Below are 23,062 nucleotides of genomic sequence, written 5' to 3'. Positions count from 1 at the left end.
ATCGCTCCCTATTCAAGTCACTTCAGGAGTTCCGCAAGGATCTCATTTAGGACCTCTACTTTTCATACTTTATGTAAACGACATTTCCTTTATTCTCAAAAATCTTAAAATGCTCATTTATGCCGACGACATGAAGCTCTATTTGGAAATAAGAAATGAAGAAGACATCAGCATATTCCAGAATGAAATTCACATTTTCTACCAGTGGTGCAAAAAAAGCCTTCTGAAGCTCAATGTAAAAAAAAGCAATTTAATATCATTTAGCAGAAAAAGAACAACACCAAACATCACAATTACATTAGGAGATCAGAATGTAGAAAAATGTGAACGAGTTAGGGATTTAGGAATTATCTTAGACTCTAAACTTACTTTCACAGACCATTACAATACTATCATCCATAGGGCAAATAACATGCTGGGCTTTATTAAGCGCTTTTGCTTTAATTTTCAAGACCCATACACAATAAAAACACTATATATTGCCTATGTAAGGTCTTTACTGGAATATTGCAGCGTTGTTTGGTCACCTTATTCAATTTCACACGAAGAAAGAATAGAATCAGTACAAAAGCAATTTCTACTATATGCTCTTCGTAAATTAGGTTGGACATCATTTCCACTTCCATCATATAAAGCGCGCTGCATGCTCATTGACATACAAACACTAAAAGAACGCCGTGAATATGCAATGGTTTCATTTGTAAACGATATTGTTTCGCAGCGTATTGACTCAAAAGAAATTCTATCAAAATTAAACTTTTATGCACCTTCTCGGCAACTCCGAAATCGAAATTTATTTTTCATTAATAACTATCGCACAAACTACGCGAAAAACGGGCCAATAAATCGCATGATGGCCTCTTACAATCAACACTGCGAAACCATTGACTTTACAATGTCTCGGCAAAAACTCAAACAATATTTTAGTCGAAGAAATCTAAACTCTTAAGGAGAAATTGTAAAGCAGACACTGCTTAAACCTAGTCTTAAGGAAATTCACATGTATCAAACTATGTAGTCTACGTTACGGTTGACGAAATAAATAAACTAATAAATAAACTAATTATAGATATATTTTTGCCAAGAATCTCTTAAAAGGAAATCTCTTTCCATTGGGATTCATAGGTATAAGTTAGTTAAATTTGTATCGTCACATGTCCTCGCACTAGATTATTAACATTTTGAGTTCTCAGCAAGAGTAAAATTTTGCTCGCGTTTTTAGTTAAAGAACTAAAAATTGTCTGAAATTTATCTTTAATATAATCTTTTGTTTTTAGGATGAATTCCAGGTTTCAGAAGGTCATTCTATATTTTGAGCATAATAAATTTGATACCTAGTAAATATAAAAATTACTTTTCAAGCTTCAGAGAGTCTCCTGGAATTTTAATTTCATGATTTATCATCATTATTATCATCAAAATTTATTATCAATTAGCTGATCTGGTACGAACTCCGTTTCGCATTAACTTTTCATACAGACCTCGATCGATTTTGGCAACATGCCCGAAAATTTTGTGTTGCCAAAATCGAATGTTGCCAAAATTGAACGTTCTCAACTATTTTTTACTTAAACAAAAAAAATATTGTTTTAATCTTAACCTAATATTTCGGCAATTTTTGATCATTTCGAGTCAGTTTCGAGTTTTTTTTTTATGTAATTAGCACTCGTCTTGTTTTGTTTATAATATTTGTTTTTTTTTTGCTGTCATATTTGCTATTTTCGTCATTATTTATCATTTGTGGATGTTTTTTGACATTTTTAGTGTTTTGTTTGTGTTTGTTTTTTGATTGTTATAATTTTCAACATTTTTGTCACTTTTCGAGTAGTATTTTGATTTTTGTTGTTGTATTCAAACACCATTTAAGAACATAAACACGTATTTTATATTGGTCCCTGTCATCATTACGAAAACTATAATGCAACGTCGTTCCAAAAAACCGTTCGATTGTTGCCAAGATCGAATGTTGCCAAAAACGAACAGGGTCTGTATATGATGAGGATTTTGTGTTTGAATGGTTATTGAGATGCCTTTTCAAACGATATTGTATAAAATATTAAAGAGTATTTATGAACGATCATTTTGCATGACTCGATAAAAAAAAACTGTATACCAATTTTCGTCCGGTTCGAAATCATAAAAACGAATTGCTAAAACAATAAAAAGTTATTATGAACGATTTCTTTCTCTGTCAACTGATACAAAATTTGAAATCAGTCAGTCCTGTAAAACTCCCGTGCATGAATTCTCGCCTCGATTCAATGTAAAGTAACACATTTGTCATTTATTGTAAAACATTGAAAAGTTTTTCTGTCGTCTGATTCTAAATTTTATTCCAGAAATCGATATTCCGATATTTTAAACTCCCGTGTATAAATTTTCGTCTCCATCCCATGAATAATAAAGCAATTATTTCTTTAACATGAACTGTTACATGTGAACGAACCCTTTTCTGTAGTCTGTTACAATGTTTGAAATCCGGAATCGATTTCTCGTCCTACGAAACTCTCGTGTATGAATTTTCGTCTTAATGCGATGCATAATAACGCAATTATCGCAAAAATTAATAATTAGTATAGATCTCGACAATATCGCGAAAACAGTGATTAATTAGTAAAGACGACCTCTTTTTCCTACCTCCGATCCAAAATATGACATCTGATATCGATTGTCCGTCTCTCAAAAATCTGGTGGACAAAATTTCATCTCAATTTGATAAATAATCACGACAATATCGAAAAAGCGGTTGCTCGAATCTCAAAACTTCCATGCACAAATTTTCATCTCAATGTAATTATATTATTAACAACGCCAATATTGCAAAAACAGTGAAAAGTTCTTATGAACGACATACATAAAATCAATCGCCCATATCTCAAAACTCTCATGTGCAAATTTTCATCCAAATCCAACGAAAAAACGTCAATATTCCGAAAACAATATTTGTCTTGTATGGACGACCTCTTTCAGAAGGGGTCATCCGAAAATTTTTATACATATCTCAACATTCCTGGTCTTAATGAACATCCATGCCAAACTTCAGCTCTCTAGCTTTCAAGGCGACTGAGCCCATAGAGGACAAACAAATAAAAAAAATCCATAGAAATTGTTATTTATAAATATATAGATAAATATATTATCAATAAATGGAACTAATGGAACAATAATTTTTTTTCTACTAATAATTCAAGTGTTTGAAGTACGTAGGAATTTAAATTTAATTGACTCAATTTGTTGATTCAATATCGAGTTCTATAAAGCTGAATCCTTTCGCAGAAATCATCCTGAGTAATATGGATAAATAGGTCCACATATTATCCTAATTTATCCGTCAAAAATAAATACCTTAATGAAGGTAATCAAACTACTGCTAGAACTAATGTTAGTCAAATGACCTCGAGGGCTGTTTTCTCCTTATAATAATGCCATTTACGGAATAAAACGTCAATATTTAAACCAACTGCACCGGATGACGATGTACTCGGCCAAGTTGTCGTTAGGAATCTATGGCTTTTGGCTGGTTTGCAACGGATTGGCCGTTCCAAATGTTAACCTTTTGGGAGATTACCTGAGATGGAAACATTTGAGTTTGATTAATGTTTTCCATTGCTTGGAACAGAGAGATGGTAAGATTTGTATTTTTAAGGATTTTGTTGTTGTGAGTTTTCAAGCAAATAATGAATTTGGTTTAGATGTGCTAACGCTTGCTAGAAATTTGGAAAATTTGTTCAAACGACAGGTTCACTACCACGACATTTCCAGTTTTAATGGCTCCAGCTGGAACCATTTACATACAATGCGGCACGATTACATTAATGTGGGATCAACGGTTGATCTGAGTTGTCCGAAAGTTGGAACATTTTTCGATGTCATCTCGGAAATGGAATATTTCAATGCATCTCACAGTTGGCTGATGTTTGGGGAGGGCTCTCTGGAGCCACTCTTCTGTTTGCTCGAAAAGCAGAATCTGAATGTGGATGCCAAAGTAACTTTGGTGGTACCGGATGAGGTGGATCGAAAGCTATACAAAGTTTACGATGTTTATAGTGTGATGAGGAAGCGTGGGACCAAACTGAATGTAACACTGATGGGTTCCTGGAAACTGGAAGATGGGCTTCGAATTGTTGTGAATGAAACTGAGTATGAACGGCGAGTTAACTTCGGGGGGCTCTGGTTGAAAGGTGTGGTATCGGTAAGATATTTTTATAAATCTTAAATTAAATACAAAATGAATTTGACGGATACAATTTTACAGGACCTCCATCAAGCTAACCACACAAGTTTAGTGGACCATTTGCTGAGTCGAGACACAGTCACTGGTTATGCGCTTCATCGCTACGGATACATCATGTGGCAATTTGCGATGAAGAAACACAACTTTACGTAATGAAAAAAAAATAATTCAGAATTGATTCATCTTATTATTATTTCCCTTATAAATTTTTAGATTGAAGTTAATCCGAACCCCATCGTGGGGTATGACGAATACGGATGGACATTCTCACGAAGGAATGATTGGGCAGCTGGCAGCGCACGAAGTCGATGTTTGCGTCAATGCTTTGGCGTACAAAAAGGAACGGATTGAGACGTTTGATTACACCGTCACCGTTGGTATGTCAAAGTGAGTACCATTTATGAGTAACTACTTCATGCTGTTAGCAATGAAAGATTATAAAACCACAGAAACAAGAACCGGAAACTTTTTGTAAAAAAATCATTGTCAACTTTATCCGGGAGTCCAATTCGTTTTCCAGCGTTATTTTTTCCGAAAGGCTATCGAAGCTTTTCATTTGGAATTGATATCTTGAAGATTAAAGGCAGTGGCTTACAAACTCGTAAAACTTAGATCAGCAGAACAATAAATATACGTTCATTTCAGCTTAACTTTTTTTAAAGGAAGATTAATGCGTTATTTTCCACTGAGATGGTATTTTTAATTTTTTTTCTATTCCCCAATATCTAACTTTTTCATCTCCCACATTTATATTCATTCGAAGAAATATTAATAATGATGTCATGGCCGTAGGGACGGGAAGAAGAGGGGGTGGGGGGGGGGGGGGGAAGTTTTGGTATTAAGCCGTCAACATGAAGGTCCAAAAATGCCAAGTGAAATGTTTTTTTTTTCTAAACTCAAAATTTCAATTTTTTATTCAAATTTTGATGAACGACCAAAATGATTCGAGAGTAACAATCTCGACTCAGAACTAAAGCAGAAGCCTCTGAATCATGAAGCTTGTCAGATTTCCCAGATTTTTCCCGAATTGTTTCACTTTATTTTCAAAAGCAAAAAAAAATTAAATTGAGTAATTTGAGAATTTTGCTTCCAAGTTTTTTGAGCAAATTTTATCAACATTAACCATTAACATAAACGATTTTTGGAAGCTTAAAGCGGATAATAAGAAAATAGCTCGAATTTGCACGACATGGAAATTTGCCGAAAAACTATCTGAAAAGCTTGGAATTTTTCCAGTTTTTGTGGTTTCAGAGCAGCTTATTAATATGAGAATTCGATGTCTGTCATCTGATTTCGGATTCTGTATCCAGTTTATTATTCTTGAATTTCAATTTTTCATCATAGACACAAATTCTTGATTCGAATCTTGGTTTTGCATTTCAAATTTAAACTAGTTGCACTTTCCTTAACTCATCATTTCGGAACATGAAGGAAAATACTTGATATTATAAACAATTTTAAGATTTATATTTAAAATTTTTATTTTTAAATCTTATACAGAATCGGAACTTAAGAAAGTTCCATGATGGTGATTCAGAATTGAAACAGTGTCGTTATTCGCAATTTTCATTAAAATTCATAAGTTGAATTTCGAATAAATAACTAAAGAAAAATCCAGATTGCAATCTCGAAAATCCGATTTCTAATAACAGATATCCGGTTTAGCTTGAAGTTAAATTGTATAACCTAGATCAAAATATCAATGTGAGAATTATATTAAGGATTCAAATAGCAGCAGTTCGTAGTTTATAATGTTCTATTCAATCAGAGTCAGTTTTGAGCCACAAACCAAAACAAATACCCAATATAAAATGAAGTTTTGATACATTTCGAAGACTTAATTCTTTGATAAATCTAGATTTCCACTGGAAAAAAATCGAAAGATCCTAATTATGAAATACATTATTAATTATAAATTTTTGTTGATGAAAGTACTTTATCTTCAAGTAAAAATTCTGGAGGAAATATATCATTGGTTTCATGTAAATAATAAAGTTTCATATTAAAATCTTAAATTTTGATCGAGTTTTCAAGAGTAGAAAATAAATCTGAATTGAGCCGCAAAATGCTTATGTTTGTCGTTGAAAAGAATTAGCTTAGAAAAAAAACAAAAGTTTTCTCAAAAAATGAAACTTTCATAATCTATTATTTTTATGAAGAATTCTGTTGGGCGTCCAAAAACGTTTTACCTGCGGTGTTCCAATCCCGCCTTCGAAAGCAGCTGATCTCGTACGGGCGTCCCAACACCGATTGGGGAGGGCGGAGAGGAAGGCCTTACCCGGCTATTGTCTGGAAATGGTAGCTGCTTATTCCGCTGGTATCTCAAAATGGGGCAATCCAGTGATATTTGGGGTCATCATATGCACATATCACACACGAAGTAAACACTTTTCAATCACATATATTACAGAGATTTACATTTAACAATAACTTAATAACTAACAAAAAAACAGGAAGTTTGTAAAATCGCGTGAGGAAAACCTCAACAATCGCGTACGGGTATCTGGTTGCAACCAGTGATGTCAACCTTCCAGATTTTATCTGGATCTTCCAGACTTTTTGGACTTTTGCCAGACATTTTTTCAGGTTTCCAGACTTCCAGACTTTTAACATTTCTTCCAGACAATTCCAGACTTTTGGGTTTGAACATAAATTGTTCTAAAAAACTATGAAAATTCAATATGGTCATGGTGTAATATGGCAGGAAATGATTAGAATTTATGAGTTATGAATTCATAAGTGTTCGGAACCTATTAATATTGGCAAATGCTTTGAAGATGTATGTTAAGTTGAGACTCAAACAGAGCACGAGACTGATATGGTGACAGAAAAATCACTGACCATACTGACTGGACTCTCGATTTCGTTTGTTGGATAATTTTCCCAACAGTACGCAATATCGATTCCAGAGTGCGCATCGATCGATTTGAAGAAATGCTATCCCAGTTAGAAAGTGCCACCCAACTTTCGAAAAAAAAAACAGGCATTTCAGACGATAAAATCGGGCTAAACAGGTACATTTTTCCTACAGGGCATTTGTATCGGAAAAACGGTAGGTTCGCCACCTACCGTCGGCATTGCGAACCTGCTAAATTTGACAAAAAAAAATTTGCCAGAAAATGATCGAACTTTTGTTCTAAGTGTCCTGTCAGTATGATCAGTGGAAAAATACTAATACCAAAAAAAGGTCACCACCTTCAAAACTTAGGTGTCCAGACATTTCCATACATTTCCAGACATTTTTTGAAAATCTTCCAGACTTTTCTGAAAAAATAGTTGACAACCCTGGTTGCAACTGACGATCACTCCCACTGAAGACGACGCCAGACCGATGTGCGATGTTTTCTCTCATCGATGAGGACGATCGGCGCGACCAGCGATGCCACACATACCGATTTTCCGGTATTTATACCGATTTTTGAGCAAAATTTTGACCAAGAATCGGTATATACCGATTACAGATTTTTGGCAAAACATACCGATTTCATACCGATTTTTAAGATTTTAACTAAAAATTCATTCCACTTCAAAATTTCCACTTCATTCAAGCTATCCTCGTAAAGGTCCCGTAGAAAGAAGACAAAGTTCGGTAGCTGGCGTGGTGTAACTTTGATCTGAACAACTTTTAAAGTATTCTGCAAAGATCTCCACGGCTCACTCTCATAATTTGTTCAGTTGTTCACGCTGCTTTGTACCATAATAGTGTGATGCACTATTATGGTACTCAACCTCAAAGCCAATGGACTAAGCTCAAGGCTGAAATTTGACCTTCTGCGACTGCCAATAGAAGTTCCTTAAGGGGGGTAGGGTCTAACGGGTAAAAAAAACACCATTTTCACGATAGAGCTATCGTTCAAACAAATGTATTCAAATTTTTGGCATTACACAAAGCATTGTTAAAAGAACATTTAGTAATTTTTTCGTAGAAATATATTGAAAATGAGCCGGTGACGGAGCACTTTCGAGGATGCCTTTTAGAAAACAGGATTTGCGGTGGACACTGTATCTCAGCACAGAATCATCTGAAGTCAAAAAATCAGAGCAAAATATTTTTAATAGATATTTTTCTGGACCCCAACGTTTTTATTTAACTTAAAAAAAATTTTATGAAATTTTTGTGGCTGTTTGAAGTAAAAACTACGATTTTTCACGAAAAAATCCGCCATTTTTTATCTGTAAAATCTCCCCAAAAAAAAAAAAAGAAAAAACGTTGGGGTCTGGTATTTTATATGTAGAAAATATGTTCCAAATTTGAAAAGAATCGGATAAGCAGTTTTCAAATGCCGATGTCCACGGACTTTAAAAATGTGCTTTCGAGAAAAACGCGTTTGAAGTTTCTGCTTTTGCTTTCTTGCAGTATTAGATAGGAGGAGATAAAGGCCTATAATTTCTACAGTTTTGCTTCAATTGACTTGAAAATTTGACACAACATTCTTGAAATGTTTTACAATAAGAAAATAGAAAAATTAAAAAAAAACGATTTTTTGAAAGTGTTCGACCCTACACCCCCCCTTAAGGTCAATCTCAATTGACGATCTCATTAAAGCTCTTGTCTCGTGAGATGCTAACTTTTCAAGGAAATACATACACCGTTTGAATATAATCATAATCCTTGTTCAACTTGTTGCCAGATAGGGTATGTCTAGATTTGAAGTGATACACGGTATGTAATAAGGTAAAACAGCCATTGGATTTGTAAGTGCTTACTAAATTAAAATTTCCTTTAGGTTGACCTAGTTCTATTATAGCCTTATCAAATTTACATCCCACTTTAGCCAAACATCAAAGTCTCAAATTTTTACTTGATTTATATGCCTAACCAACGTGTAACCTGAAGGTGCTTTCCATGCCCCTATTTTTCTTATCAAACGGTAACTCTTAAAATAAATTTCCATTCAGTTATGAGTACTGGAAAGAAACACTTATTTCGGATTTTCTGCTGAATTTTCATTTGTGATTTTTGCTTTCGTCAGCAAAAGCAGATAGTTTTAAAATTAAAAAAAAATGTACAAGTCATGACAAACATAAAGTTCTGTTAAAATTTCAAAACCGTAATTTTGAGTAAACTAGTGTTACCTAGAACCAAGTTACGGGGAAAATGCAATAATATAAGCTAAAACAAATTTAGTCAGCTAGTTTTGAACTAAAAATGAACATTCATAAGAATTCTTAGACTTGCTGTTTATTGCAAGCTTCTATTTACAGAAAAATACGTTAGGAAGTTGAAAATGTAGGTATTTTTCAATATCCACCTCAAATACCGATTTTCATACCGATTTTTAGGATTTACATACCGATAAAAGATTGTTTTGGGTTTCAAAATACCGATAGAAATGTGGCATCACTGGGCGCGACATAGTTGATGGCGATGGGCTTTCGTGCTTGTGCTCATTTCGCTCTCACCAACCCACCGGTCGGCGTCGACTACGACGTTCGATCTCCACGCTCTCCAATGCACATTGTGGCTAGCATCGGTAGCAGCACAGCAGCAGACCAAACAGAGTGTATGACGAATTTGCTGTTCTACATTGGCGTATCTAGGGTTGCTTACTCGCAGACAAATTCTATTATTTGTTTTCTAAAAATTCATTTAAAAAAATAGTAAGTAATGATTCAAAATAAATTTCGAACCTTTAATATAATATAACTCGAACCTGAATAATTATATAAAACCTTTACATTTTTATTCAAGCAAAAATGTGATAATATTTTTTGTCGTCAATATCTTCCCTCCCCCCATGAGACTTCTCTTTCTACGGCCTTGGATCGTTCATAAATCCAAGGGTAAAAAAATCAAAGACATTTAAAAAAAATGTTTCTAGCAAAAATAACCAGCTATAATCTACTGGGATCAACTCCAAAGTACATTTTCTTTAGTTTTACATCTTTTTTTATGACTGAAGGGGATACTAAACACGGTTATTTATATTTCCCAAATTACCTCATTATCATAAACTGTACAAAAAAATGAGTGAAGTGTGATGCCATTCGAAGCAGCTCGGATAAATTTACGTTCTTTTTCGTTAAAATCATGTTGCAAATATTTTTCACTGATACCAAAACTTGCAGACATGAAATCGCTTTTTCGACGTTTTCAAACATCAGTTGTCATGATTTGAAATTTGGCTAATCTTGCGTTTTTTTTCGATCCACCATATTTAAGGAATAAATATTTTGAAGAATTTGCATTGATTTCTTTATGATTTCAAATTTATATCTTGATGTTTTAACATTGGAGCTTTAGCTTTTGTATGGATATTCTAAAGATTTGGAATTGTTATGTTGAATATTTAACTTTGAAATATATTGACGATTTGACCTAGGCAGCTTTGGAGTTTATATCTTTGAACATGCATATCTCAAAAACTTGGTATACTTATTTTGAAGATTTATTCAATAACATTGAGATATTGCAGATTTGTCAATGGTGTCTTGAAGATTTACTGGGTATCCATTATTTGAAATAGATAATCGAAAATTGAAATAATTGATATTTTGAACATTTGGTATTGGTGTCCTTTTTTTTTTTTTTTTTTTTTTTTTTTTAAATATGTCTTTATTTGTACCAATTCATCATTACATTTATATTACATTATTACATTAAATTAGGTGTTCAGTTCAATGATGAACTGTCCAGAGCCCTATAGTTTATTAATCACTATAATTTATTTATTTGAATTAATTTTGCTGAGTGCAATCAAGTATTTTTATGTAGGAGAACATCCTGTAATGTCAAAAAATATTTTAAACTTACTACTAAAAACTAAAACTATCCTAAATTAAAACTAATTATAGAGAGAACGAATCTCTGCGATGGAAGACTGCATCGATTTGCCTCTGAAGTTGGAGATGATTTTGTTGGCCATCTCTTCGATCGATTCAATGCCTGCAATCCGGTGAAGATCTTCGGTGCTGTGCCAAGGTGGAAGCCGCAAAATCATTTTCAGAACCTTGTTCTGGATCCTCTGGATGGCTTTCTTCCTCGTCGCGCAGCAGCTAGACCAAATCGGAACTGCATACATTATCGCTGGTCGGAATACCTGTTTGTAGATTAACATCTTATTTCGCAGACACAACCTGGATTTCCTGTTGATGAGAGAATAAAGAGATTTAGTGTATTTATTACATTTAGATTGAATATCTTCAATGTGATTTTTAAAAGTAAGATTCCGATCAAGTGTAAGTCCCAGGTACTTCACGTGATCAGACCATTCTAATGAAACCCCATTAAAAGTTATGGAATGATTTTCATTAGGTTTTAAAAATTGAGCTCTTGGCTTATGGGGAAATAAAATAAGTTGAGTTTTGGAAGCGTTAGGAGAAATTTTCCACATTTTCAAGTAATTCAAAAAGGAATTTAAATTTTGTTGCAATCTACTGCGTACCACCCGTAAATTTCGACCTTTGGCTGAAAGCAAAGTATCATCAGCAAATAATCTTCTACCTTTTCCTTCTGGTACATCAGGAAGATCAGAAGTAAAAATATTGTATAAGATTGGCCCAAGTATACTGCCCTGAGGGACACCAGCTCTAATGGGTGTCCTTTCAGAGCATGAATTTTGATAGCTTACTTGTAAGGTTCGGCTAGTCAAATAATTTTGAATAATTTTGGTGAGATATACAGGAAAATCAAATCGAGCTAATTTAGCTACTAAACCTTTGTGCCAAACACTGTCAAAAGCTTTTTCAATATCAAGAAGAGCAACACCAGTTGAATAACCCTCAGATTTGCTAGCGTTAATCATATTAGTTACACTCAAAAGTTGATGTGTAGTAGAATGTCCATGACGAAAACCAAATTGTTCATCAGGGAAAATAGAATTCTGATTAATGTGAATCATCATTCTATTCAAAATAACTCTCTCAAATAGTTTACTTAAAGAAGGAAGCAAACTAATTGGTCGATAACTTGAAGGCTCTGAAGCACTTTTTCCAGGTTTTAAAATTGGAGTTACTTTGGCATTTTTCCATTTATTTGGAAAATAAGCCAAGTGAAAACATTTATTGAAGATTTTAACTAAAAAATTTAAAGTGCTTTCAGGCAACCTTTTAATAAGAATATAGAAAATCCCATCTTCCCCTGGGGCTTTCATATTTTTAAATTTTTTGCAAATCAATTTAAGTTCATCAATATTTGTCTCATAAGAACTTTCAAATACATTTTGTTTAGATAGAATATCATCAAATTCAAGGGAAATTTGAGCATCAATTGGACTTACAACGTTTAAATTAAAATCATGAGCAGACTCAAATTGTTGGGCTAATTTTTGAGCTTTTTCTGCATTCGTTAAAAGAAGTTTATCCCCGTCTTTCATAGTAGGAATTGGCTTCTGGGGCTTTTTCAGAATTTTAGTTAATTTCCAAAATGGCTTTGAGTAGGGTTTTATGTCCTCTACTGCTTTAGCAAAATTTTCATTACGAATGAAATTTAAACGACGTTTGATCTCTTTTTGAAGGTCGCAATAAATTAATTTCAAATAAGGATCCCTAGTACGTTGATATTGGCGTCGACGAATGTTTTTCAGTCGTATCAAAAACTGAAGATCATCATCAATTAAAGGTTGATTAAATTTATGTTTAACTTTGGGTATTGAAGTGGCTTTAGCATTGACTATTGAAGTTGTCAAATTTTCTACAGCCAAATCAATATCTTCTATTGAATTCAGTGGAACGTTTACATCTAAATTACGTTCAATAAAATTCATATATCGCTCCCAGTTAGCCTTTTGAAAGTTAAAAGCTGATTTTAAAGGGTTTTCAATGGGACTTTGGGATAAAGAAAATGTTACTGGAAGGTGGTCTGAATCGAGGTCCGCATGAGTAACTGATTGACTACAATGCTCGCCTAAATCCGTTAGAACCAAATCAATTGTGGAGGGATTTCTAATTGAAGAAAAACAAGTATGCCCATTAGGATATTCAACAGTATAATAACCTGCAGAGCAGTCGTAAAATAAAATATTCCCATTTGAATTTGATGAAATATTATTCCAAGATCGGTGTTTTGCATTAAAATCACCAATAATAAAAAATTTAGATTTATTTCTGGTGAGTTTTTGTAAATCTCCCTTCAAAAAATTTTTCTGTTCACCGCTGCATTGGAAAGGCAAATATGCGGCAACAATTATAATTTTCCCCATAGAAGTTTCTAATTCAATTCCAATTGTTTCTAAGACTTTTGTATTGAAAGAAGGAAGAAGTCTAAATTTGAGACGACTATTGATTACAATAGCTACACCCCCACCTTGTCGATCAAGTCGATCATTTCGTAAAATTTTAAAGAAAGCATTGCTTTTCAAGTTATTGTCTGGCTTTAAAAAAGTTTCAGTGATGGCAGCAATATGTATGTTTTGAGTTTTCAAAAATAAAAAGAATTCATCTTGGTTAGCCAGCAAAGATCTAGCGTTCCAATTCATAATATTTAAACATCTATTTGGATCCATGAGGGAATCGCAAAGTCATAATAATTTTGTTAGCATAATTAAAAGAAGTTTGGAAAGCTTCAAACATTGAATTTGCTTTCAACATAAGTTGCATCATTTCCATTAAATTTTGATGCAAAAATTTTAATTTTTCCTCAGTAATCTCACCCAAATCAACAAAATTGTTATGATCAGAAAAGGAAGGAGAAGAGAAAGTATTTGAATTTCGGGGATTTTCCCAAGCCTTCGCATGAACGTTGAGACTTGGTTTTTCCCATTTTTATTAGTTAAACCTGAAGAAGGCAACCCATTTTCAACCACCTCTGAGAACGATAAACAACGAGGCTGTGGCGCAGAATCAGCCCAGGTAACATTAAAATCACTTCTGGTATTACCCAGCCGTGATTCCAATGTAGGCCGAGGCTGACTGCGAACAGGCAGGTTGTTTGCCGGCCCGACGTGTGAAGACGAAAAAGAGGAAGGAGGAGAAGAAACTTTTCTGGAAACTTTGGGGTTTTTCCTAGAAGCAACAATTTTTGCCCTAACGGGACAGTCTAGAGAATTCGAGGAATGATTACCTGCGCAATTCGCACACTTAAAAAATTCTGTTTTTGGCTTATCACCACCAAAAAGGCATTTAGATTTTTCATGATCGAATGAGCCGCAAAACATGCATCTGGCATTCATTCTACAATTTTTAGTGCCGTGACAAAAAGCTTGACAACGACGACATTGCGTAATATTATGTAAAAAAATGGTATGGGATTTACGAAAAGGTTCAAATTTTACTCGACAATGAAACATAAGACGAGCCTTTTCCAAAATTTTCAAATTATTAACCTGATCCTTTTTAAAATGGATCAAATAAAGTTCAGGAGCAAAACCAACACTACTGGTATTATTCGTGTTGGTTCTTTTCCTCATTTGAATTACTTGAATTGGAGAAAAACCTAACAAAGAATTTAATTCAGCTGTGATCTCATCCGGTGTCTGATCGCCAGTGAGACCACGAAGTACAACTTTAAATGGACGATCACTTCTAGTGTCGTACGTAAAAAATTGGTGTTTTTTATTATTCAAATAATTTAAAACCTTTTGAAAATCATTAAAAGATTCCGCCAATATACGAGCAGTTCCCCTTCGACCGATCTGAAAAGAAATCTTCACATCCTTGACGGAAGTGACGATTTCTTTTCGAAAGGCATTGAAGTCAGGAATCGTGACCGTTATTGGTGGAATCTTTTCGTTTTTAAGAGTATAAGAAGAAGAAGAAGGTTTCTTAGTACTCTTATCAGAATTAAATATGAATATTTCCTCATCACCGATGTTATGAAGGACATCGAATGAATTGGAAATTTCAACTTTTTTGGCAGATGGCCCTGGATTAGGTTCAGCAATCCGTTTTCTTCCGGCCCTTGAGCCGGCCGAAGACTTCCCCATGCTGGAAAGAAAAGAGAAAATATGAATAAAAGAAAATGAAAATAATTTTAGCACTGAAAAGTGCTGATTGAAATACAGGTAAGGAAAAAATAAATAATGAAAAATGTTTCTGCAGGTACGCAGCAACGATACGATGCTCCGGCGTACGTGTTGACGGCTCAACGGTACAGATGGAAGTGTGGTATTGGTGTCCTAATCTTGATTATACTCGACGACTCGTTTTTTTTAACTTGTATATACGTGATATTGATTTATGAAATTTTGGTATTGCCATGTTGAGTAGAAAGAGTCGATTTGGAGCCATTTTTGAATTTCTCAAACCCTGGGATCTTAAAAGCTTCGTTTTGGTTCGAAACTCATCCATGATTTTTAGCAGAACGTTTACATGAGAAAATTTTTTTTCTCTTTTTTTATAGGAGTTTAACCCGTTAGGGTCGTTCTTCCTCGATTCGATTGGTTGGTTAAACCATTAGGGTAATGCTTTGTGGTAGTCCTCTATATTTTGTAGATTAATGAGAAAATTTTAACTTTTATGCTTGTATGAGAAAATTGAATACATTGTTCTGAAAATCAACATTATATTTGTTTCTTCTCTGGAAACGAGCCTGGTAATGATTTTTGTGCCAATTTATACATTATTTAAAAGAAGTTTTCCGATGAACAATTTTGGAGGATGATCTCAAATCGGCTCAGTCTAATGTTGAGGTTATATTAGGCTTACCAGATGTTTTTCAAAAAAGCGGGACATTTTGAGAAAAAAAAGCGGGACACAGCCGTCAAAGTCATGAAATGTACATACGCACACAAACATAAATATGTTTTTTTTCTACTCTCAAAGTGCGGTGCTTTTTTACTTGAGTATTAAGTTCTATTAATCAATAATGGTGGCATAGTTCAGTTGATAAAACATCTGCTTTCCGAGTCAATGTCTATGCTTTCGAATCCAGGCGTAAACATCGAACAAATTTGAAGCTTTTCAATGCCCTTCCGTAAGGGAAAAAAGTGCGAATGACACAAAGACGATAAAACAACATTGATTGAAACAACAATTAAATAAATTTTAAAAAATATCAGCATTACAAGCGGTTTTTTTTTATTCAAAAAATTTCAATATTTTCTTGATTTTTACAATACTTGCGATTGAATGTCATGACAAAATAAATTTTTAATTTATATGTACAATGTAGATATTGACTGATTTTTTTATGGAATGTTTTAAGCTTGGAATTTCTGGTCTGTGAAAAGAGTTTCATAATATATACAGAATAATTTTTTATCACTGTAAAAGCCAAATAAGCTTTGTTTGAAGATTAGGAAGATTTCAAAATTATAAAAATCAAATTAACCATCTTCCAGAATCCGTTTTAGTGCGAAATCAGAGTGTCATTTTCAGTAACCTGTCACTAACATTATCCAAAATGATTTCTTTTTGATAATTTTTCGAAATATTGAAAAGCTATAAGTTTCGCCATGTAGCAAATAGTTATTTAGTCAATAAGTTGCTAAAATTGGTTTTTTCAACACGAGTCATTAATTTATTTAACGAGATTTGCCGAGTCGAATAATTACGTCGAGTGCTAAAAAAAATCGAGTTTTGCAACGAGTTAAACATTTTTATGGAAATTGGCAAAATTAAATTACTTACCTACAAGAAGAGCATGTCAACAAATAACACCATGTGGCCGACCATGCCAACAACTTTAAATTTATGATCAAGTAGGTCGTGGAGTGTACTTTTCGAAACTGAATGCAGTGCTGCAATGTAGAACTTTTTGATACTGTTTTCAGTGTCCAAATGTTCAATTTTCAACATTAAATTGCATAAACGGTATTTTGAATAAAAAAAATGCTTTTTAACATTCATTCACATATGATTTCCACCAGTTTTAAATATAGAAAAATAGTATGAGTCATATGGCGTATCACAATATGACACTGTCACATACTGAAATGGAGCTTGAAATTATTAGGAATTGCATAGAAAAATTTAAAGATAATTTCCAAAGAAATATGGGAACACATTTTATTTGTGTGATGTGCAGTTTTGATAAAGCAAAATAAATCAAACGTAGGCTAACCTTTTTTTTTAATTGAAAACTTATTTGAAAAAAAAGCGGGACATTTCGAGTTAAAAGTGGGACAGCGGGACATTTACCAAAAAAGCGGGACATGTCCCGCTTTTGCGGGACGGATGGCAACCCTAGGATATTTGGAGATTCTGCTGGTCCATGACCAGTCTAAATGATTTTCAAAGCGAAGTCAGGAAGATTTGTGAAAAAAGTTCTCGTATTAACAAATTTTTGTTATGTTGATGAACTTTGTCAACATTTGTAAAAGTTATTTTAAATTTAATATATGTCCGTCCAGTCCATTCGATTGATTTGAGTAATTTCAGGGAATAAATATCAATTTGGTTTACTAAACGGTTTGAGTGAAATAGTAATGAATTGTCGCTATATGTCTTCAGGAACATATTTTTTCATGATCTAATATTTTAAGTCGTAAGTAATTAAACTGAAAAATTAAAAAAGAAATGGGTGCACGAAATGGTTGTTGTTTTATTATATTGAATGATCGCCTGGTAACCTCAACACTTAATTCCATCTAAGCCATCTTAGAAGTTCGGAAGATGGTCAAATATTGTTGAATATTGGCTGGAATCAATGCAAATGCAGTTTTTAGAGTATTGAAAAAGTCGTGCGATGAAGTATCATTAGTTTTTTTTTATTCCACTTATCTTTACAACTTCCTTCAGAACATAAAACCTTTTTAAACCAGATATTTTGAAACGAGAATATTTAAATCAATTCAAATGCCATTTGATGAACACGGAAATTAACAGTACCTAGCAAGATAATAGTTAATTAGTTTTTTAAATGCTAAACGAAAATTTTGTTTGCATAATTTGTGGTCAATGATTGAAACCGAGGGTTCTCGTTCAGTCATGAATCTTATGTCTTAAAAATGAACATATGACAGGTGAAAAATGCTTTTATGCTAGACTCAAAACTATTGCCAAAACCTCGAAAACCCATTCCAAGTTCACAGTTCTGCTACAGGTTTTCAAAATTTTCCCACCTGTTCATATAAATTGAGTTCTGCATATTGAATTTCAAATTAAATCAGCTCATTTCGGAGGTTCTGGTTGGTTCCATATTCCTATGACAAAAGTTGTATTCTAATTTTCGTATTTCGGTTTCTGTGTCCAGTTTAGGATTCTTGATTTTCAGTTCTAATAATCCTAAGAAATTATAAATGGAAAAATGTTTTGAAATCCTGGTTCAAATTTTGTTTTGCATTCCACATCAAATTAGATCATATTTTATTCTTTTCTTTTTTTTATAGAGGATCTACTCAATTTGATGATCCGTCCTCTCAAATTTGATTCAAAAACTTTATTTTAACATTTAAATGAAATTTTCACAGAATTTATTTTCTGAGATAAAGAAACACGTAAATACCTGATCTTCATTAAAAAAAAATCTGCACAAAATTCTATATTCTCTCGTTAATATTGCAGTTTTTTCAATAGCCAAGTTTAAAAAAAAAACCAAAATCATAAATTTGTTTATGTTTGCAACAACTGGATTTGGACCGGAAAATGTGATTTGTTTTCCTGTGTTGTTTATATTGATGACTTTATGATAGAAAAAATGCTAAAAATGCATTTTTTGCTTGAAATTTCGGTTTCAGGGAAAGTTTAAGACTCGATGGTAACATTTAAAACATTTGATTTTCTATTGGCCTTAAAACCCTTTCTTGGACTCATATCTGTGTGGGCGGGACTTTTCCCAAAATAACCCTTATCCCAGATGGTCTCTGGCCAAAAGTTGAAACAAAGACATTAGTAGCACGAACAGTTAAAAAAATCAAGAAGGACGTACATGGGTAGTTAAAAGTGAATGAAGTGCTAAAGACTGTGAAATATTCAATAAAATAACTAGCCCAAATTCCGTGTAGGGAGGAGTGGAAGTGGGCCATCATCATCATCTCAAATATCAATTCAAAACAAAGATTTAATGTGGTTATTTATCATGATCGGTTGAAAATTGAAGAAGTTATGGTTACTTAACCATAACAGAAATTTTTGCATTTTTTAATAATTTAACGAAGTGCAGTGTACTAATCATAGTATAGGAAGAACTAAACATGGTAAATCTCATTCGATCCAAGTCAAAATTGTTTTTTAGTTTATTAGAAGGTGCCATCGCCATATTTATGAAATATCTGACCATGGGGAGGGGTTGCTTGAGTCTGAAACGTGAATTGAATTTTAAGGTATTTCGCTCGAGAAGAACAAAAAATACTGATTTTTAGAATTTCAAATAAAAATATTAAATCTGGTCTCTTATTTTAAATGTTTTTGATAACTTTTATGAGTGAATGATGAGTTTCGAACATGGAAAAAATATATCTAATTTTAGCTTCAAATTCAAAACCAAGATTCGAATCAGGATACCGATTCCACAATCCGATCACAGGTAAAAATTGGAACCATTACATTGGAAAAGATTCAAACCTAAGCTTACCAGATATTTTTCGCACGTATTCGGGCGAGCCAAATCCGGGCTATTTTTATCTTAAAATCTTGCAAAATCCAGGCCTTTGATTTCAAAATTTACAACCCAAAATCTGGGCAATATTCAGCCAAATTTGAGAATTCTTCAAAATCAAGAAGAAAAAGACTCAAACATTGTTTTTTTTTTCATCGAAACACATCAGCCAGTTTATAAGAATAAAATTGCTCAAAAAATTGTGCAAATAAAATGAAAACATTCGGGCAAAATCTGGACAATCTTAGTGAGTCTATCCTTATCGAAAATTCGATATTGATTGACAGTGATTTTCGTGTACAGTCTTTAAATATCAACAAGTGATAATTTTTTTTGAAAAACTGTAGTAGTATTGTGGACCTGGAATAAGATTTCGAGGTTTTGGCCTTAGTTCTGAGTGGAGATTGTTCCTATTGAATCACTTTAGTCGTTCATCAAAATTTGAATAAGAATTGAACATTTTTCTACCCTCAATGGAGGGAGGGGGGGGGGGGTAGGGGAGGGGGACTTTAAATGTTAGCTGTTAAACAGGGGTATGTCTTTTGGCATGGAAAATCAATAAATCAACTGAGATCACTGTTGGTTCCTAGCAAGGTATTGCTAGAAAAGTATTTATGCAATACCTTGCTAGGCACAAGCAGTGATGTCAGTTAAAATTTTTTTTTATATATTTTTTTTTAAAATTGTTTTATTGATGTCTAATATAAGATAAGCTTACATATCATATCACGTCTCTAAGTTTAAATGAAATTCTAACGCTGAAACATCTAATCTGCTATTGCTTGAATCAATAAAGCTGATGTATCTACTTAGATATTTTAATATTTTCAATTTGTTTTCTTTGCTGAATGTGTTTAAGACTGGTCGAAATATATCTTCGAAGTTTAGTGTTCTACGTCTATTAAGAATTTCGCTGATTTTCGTTTTAAATACGTGAAAGGCGTCGTTCAATCTGGGGCAGTCGCAATATTTGTGCCTTATCGTTTCAGTCTGCGCGCCGCAGTGCTCGCAGTTCTCGTCGTCAGCTCTTCCAATTGTATGTAGGAGTTGTCTGCAAATAGCCTTTTCATTCGTCCACAGATACAGCTTTTCTTTCTGGGCGGAACTAAGCTTACGCATAGAAATGTTCCTCCAAATTTGTTTCCAGGCGATGGTCGGGTTTCTTCGTTCAACTCGCGGTATCTCAGTGTGTGTCAGGAAATGGCAGTAGATCTCGTTCGCACTATGTCTTCGCTGCAGGTCTGGGGGTAGCGTTGGCCATAACTGTTTTATGGTTTTGATATCGGGGAGACTAGTTGGGGCTGCCGTATTACTTGCTATCAACGCACTATAGTAAGGCATGGATGCAGTTTCTGCCAAGTGTCTATGTATCAAGAGGGATTTACATTTCAGGCTTGGTAGGTGAAAGTTAAGCCCCCCTTGATCGATTTTCCGAGCAATTTGTTGCATAGGCACTCGCGCACATGATTGTCTTTCAATGCAAATACATACCCCTATTCAACAGCTAATAACTAGTTTGCCTAATAGGATACGAAGTTAAGGGTTTCAACAAAGTTGTTTAGCGGAAAATTTCCTTTAGTTCCTTAAAGTAGAAATTTACTCATGTAACCATTACTTAAAAAAACTTCGAAAGTGTAGGGAAGAATACCACGAAATGATAAACTCCTGGCAAAAACAAAAAAACTTCGAAAATTCATGGATGGGGTTTGAACCAAACCGAGTCTTTTAAGACCCCAGGGTTTGAGAAATTCGAAAATTACCTCTAATTGATTAAGTCTAATATCACAAGCCAAAAGAGCATTTGATCTCAGTTTTATTTATATCTTTCAGGCGCCTATTCGTGTTCCGACATCCACGGTTCGGCCAGAGTCGAAATGTGTTTCTGCAACCATTCCGGGTGGAGCTTTGGATGGCCCTCACGGCACTGAGCCTGCTTTCGGCCGCCCTCCTGTACGGAACTTGCTATGCCGAATCCCTACAGGCACCCCACGACAAGGAAATTCGCGACAATCGTTCACAATCGTTGCTCAACGTTTTGGGCATTTTATGTCAACAAGGTTTGTGTCGATTTTTTTTTAAAAAAAAAGGTTCTTCACTCTTTTTAATTTTGCAGGATTTCTGACAAGAACATTGTTCAACTCTACTCGAATCAACCTGTTCAGTATGCTGCTGTTTTCGTTTTTGATTTATCAATTTTACTCAACATACATCGTCGGATACCTACTGATAATTCCGCCGAAATTCATGACCATGTTGGAACATCTTCTTCAAAGTAATTTGAAAATTCTGATTGAGGACATCGCCTACAATATTGACTATCTCAATGTAAGCAAATGCGACTATTTCTTACAACAATCAAATAGGCACGAACTTTTTTTTGTTTACAGAGGACAACTGATCCCGTCGCTGTAGAACTCTACCAGAAGAAGATATTGAACGGAGAACGTAACTTCCTGAACGTGACGGAAGGAATCGAGCGTATCAAAGAGGGCGGAAGTGCGTTCCTGTTTGACACCGCCTACGGATATCCGCTGATTTCACAGACATTTACCGATCACGAAATATGTGACCTGCAGGAGATCTATCTGTACCCAATTCGGCCGGTTCATCTGCCACTGGTAAAGGGTAGCCCCTTTAAGGAAATGTTTCGGATAACAATGCGCAAGGTGGTCGAAACTTCCGTGGCTCAGTATCAGCAGAAGTTTTTCTTCACCGAACGGCCCAAGTGCTCCCGTAGTGATTTGGAAACGACGCCGGTCATTCTGGAACACGTGGCATCGCTTTTTTTGACGTTACTTTATAGCATTTTGGCCAGCGGGGCTATTCTGATGGCTGAAATGGGATTAAGGTTGGTAAAGAAGCGTTTCAAGGAGATATCTGTCAAAGTTGACTAAATGTGTATAATTAACGAAACTTAGTTTGATCTCATGAATAAAATAAATGTACATTTTTTCCTCAATGATGAAAGAAAAAAAAGTTGAAGAGGTTGTGCAACACACGACCGTGAAGTTGTCGTAGAATTACGACAAGAAAAGTTAAAATCGTTAATTTCTGTCAAATTCTGCCGATAAAAAAAATCATGAAAATTTAAAAAAAAATCGAAAACAGTGGTGAATTATACATTCATGTTTTATTCATCTTTCAAAACTGCTCATTATTAAATAATAAAATCTATCAAACAATAAAATAGAAAGCAATGATAACAACTTTTTTCTTTGCTTTTCTTTTTCTTATCATGTTTTGCCCTAGAATGTGAGAGAATCCGTACCAAGTTCTTCTGAAACATTTTCATGTAGCTTTCGCTTTGCGCTATGCGAGAAAATTTTGAACGAAATGCAACACATTAACGGAGTAGGCTGATGTTGGATGGTTTCACTTGTTTCCTTCCTAGCTGGTTGCTTTACAAGCAACGA

The 23,062-nt window shown here is 34.0% G+C and overlaps 1 protein-coding gene across 1 annotated transcript in view; it reads left to right on the top strand.

Moving 5' to 3' along the window:
* The window catches only part of LOC129753211 (uncharacterized), a 34,009-nt gene extending 11,215 nt beyond the window's left edge, over window positions 1-22,794 (top strand). The window contains exons 5-10 of the mRNA XM_055749010.1: window positions 3,402-4,192; window positions 4,256-4,383; window positions 4,448-4,621; window positions 21,480-21,706; window positions 21,763-21,974; window positions 22,037-22,794. Of these exons, the coding sequence (XP_055604985.1) occupies window positions 3,402-4,192; window positions 4,256-4,383; window positions 4,448-4,621; window positions 21,480-21,706; window positions 21,763-21,974; window positions 22,037-22,543 (2,039 nt within the window). The 3' untranslated portion in view covers window positions 22,544-22,794. The remainder of the gene's footprint in view (window positions 1-3,401; window positions 4,193-4,255; window positions 4,384-4,447; window positions 4,622-21,479; window positions 21,707-21,762; window positions 21,975-22,036) is intronic.
* Window positions 22,795-23,062: the final 268 nt, after the last annotated feature.

This window comes from Uranotaenia lowii, chromosome 3, assembly GCF_029784155.1.
Source record: "Uranotaenia lowii strain MFRU-FL chromosome 3, ASM2978415v1, whole genome shotgun sequence".
NCBI classification, from domain to species: Eukaryota; Metazoa; Arthropoda; class Insecta; order Diptera; family Culicidae; genus Uranotaenia; species Uranotaenia lowii.
The sequence above is the reverse complement of the archived record's forward strand: the minus strand, read 5'-3'. Positions and strand labels throughout refer to the sequence as shown.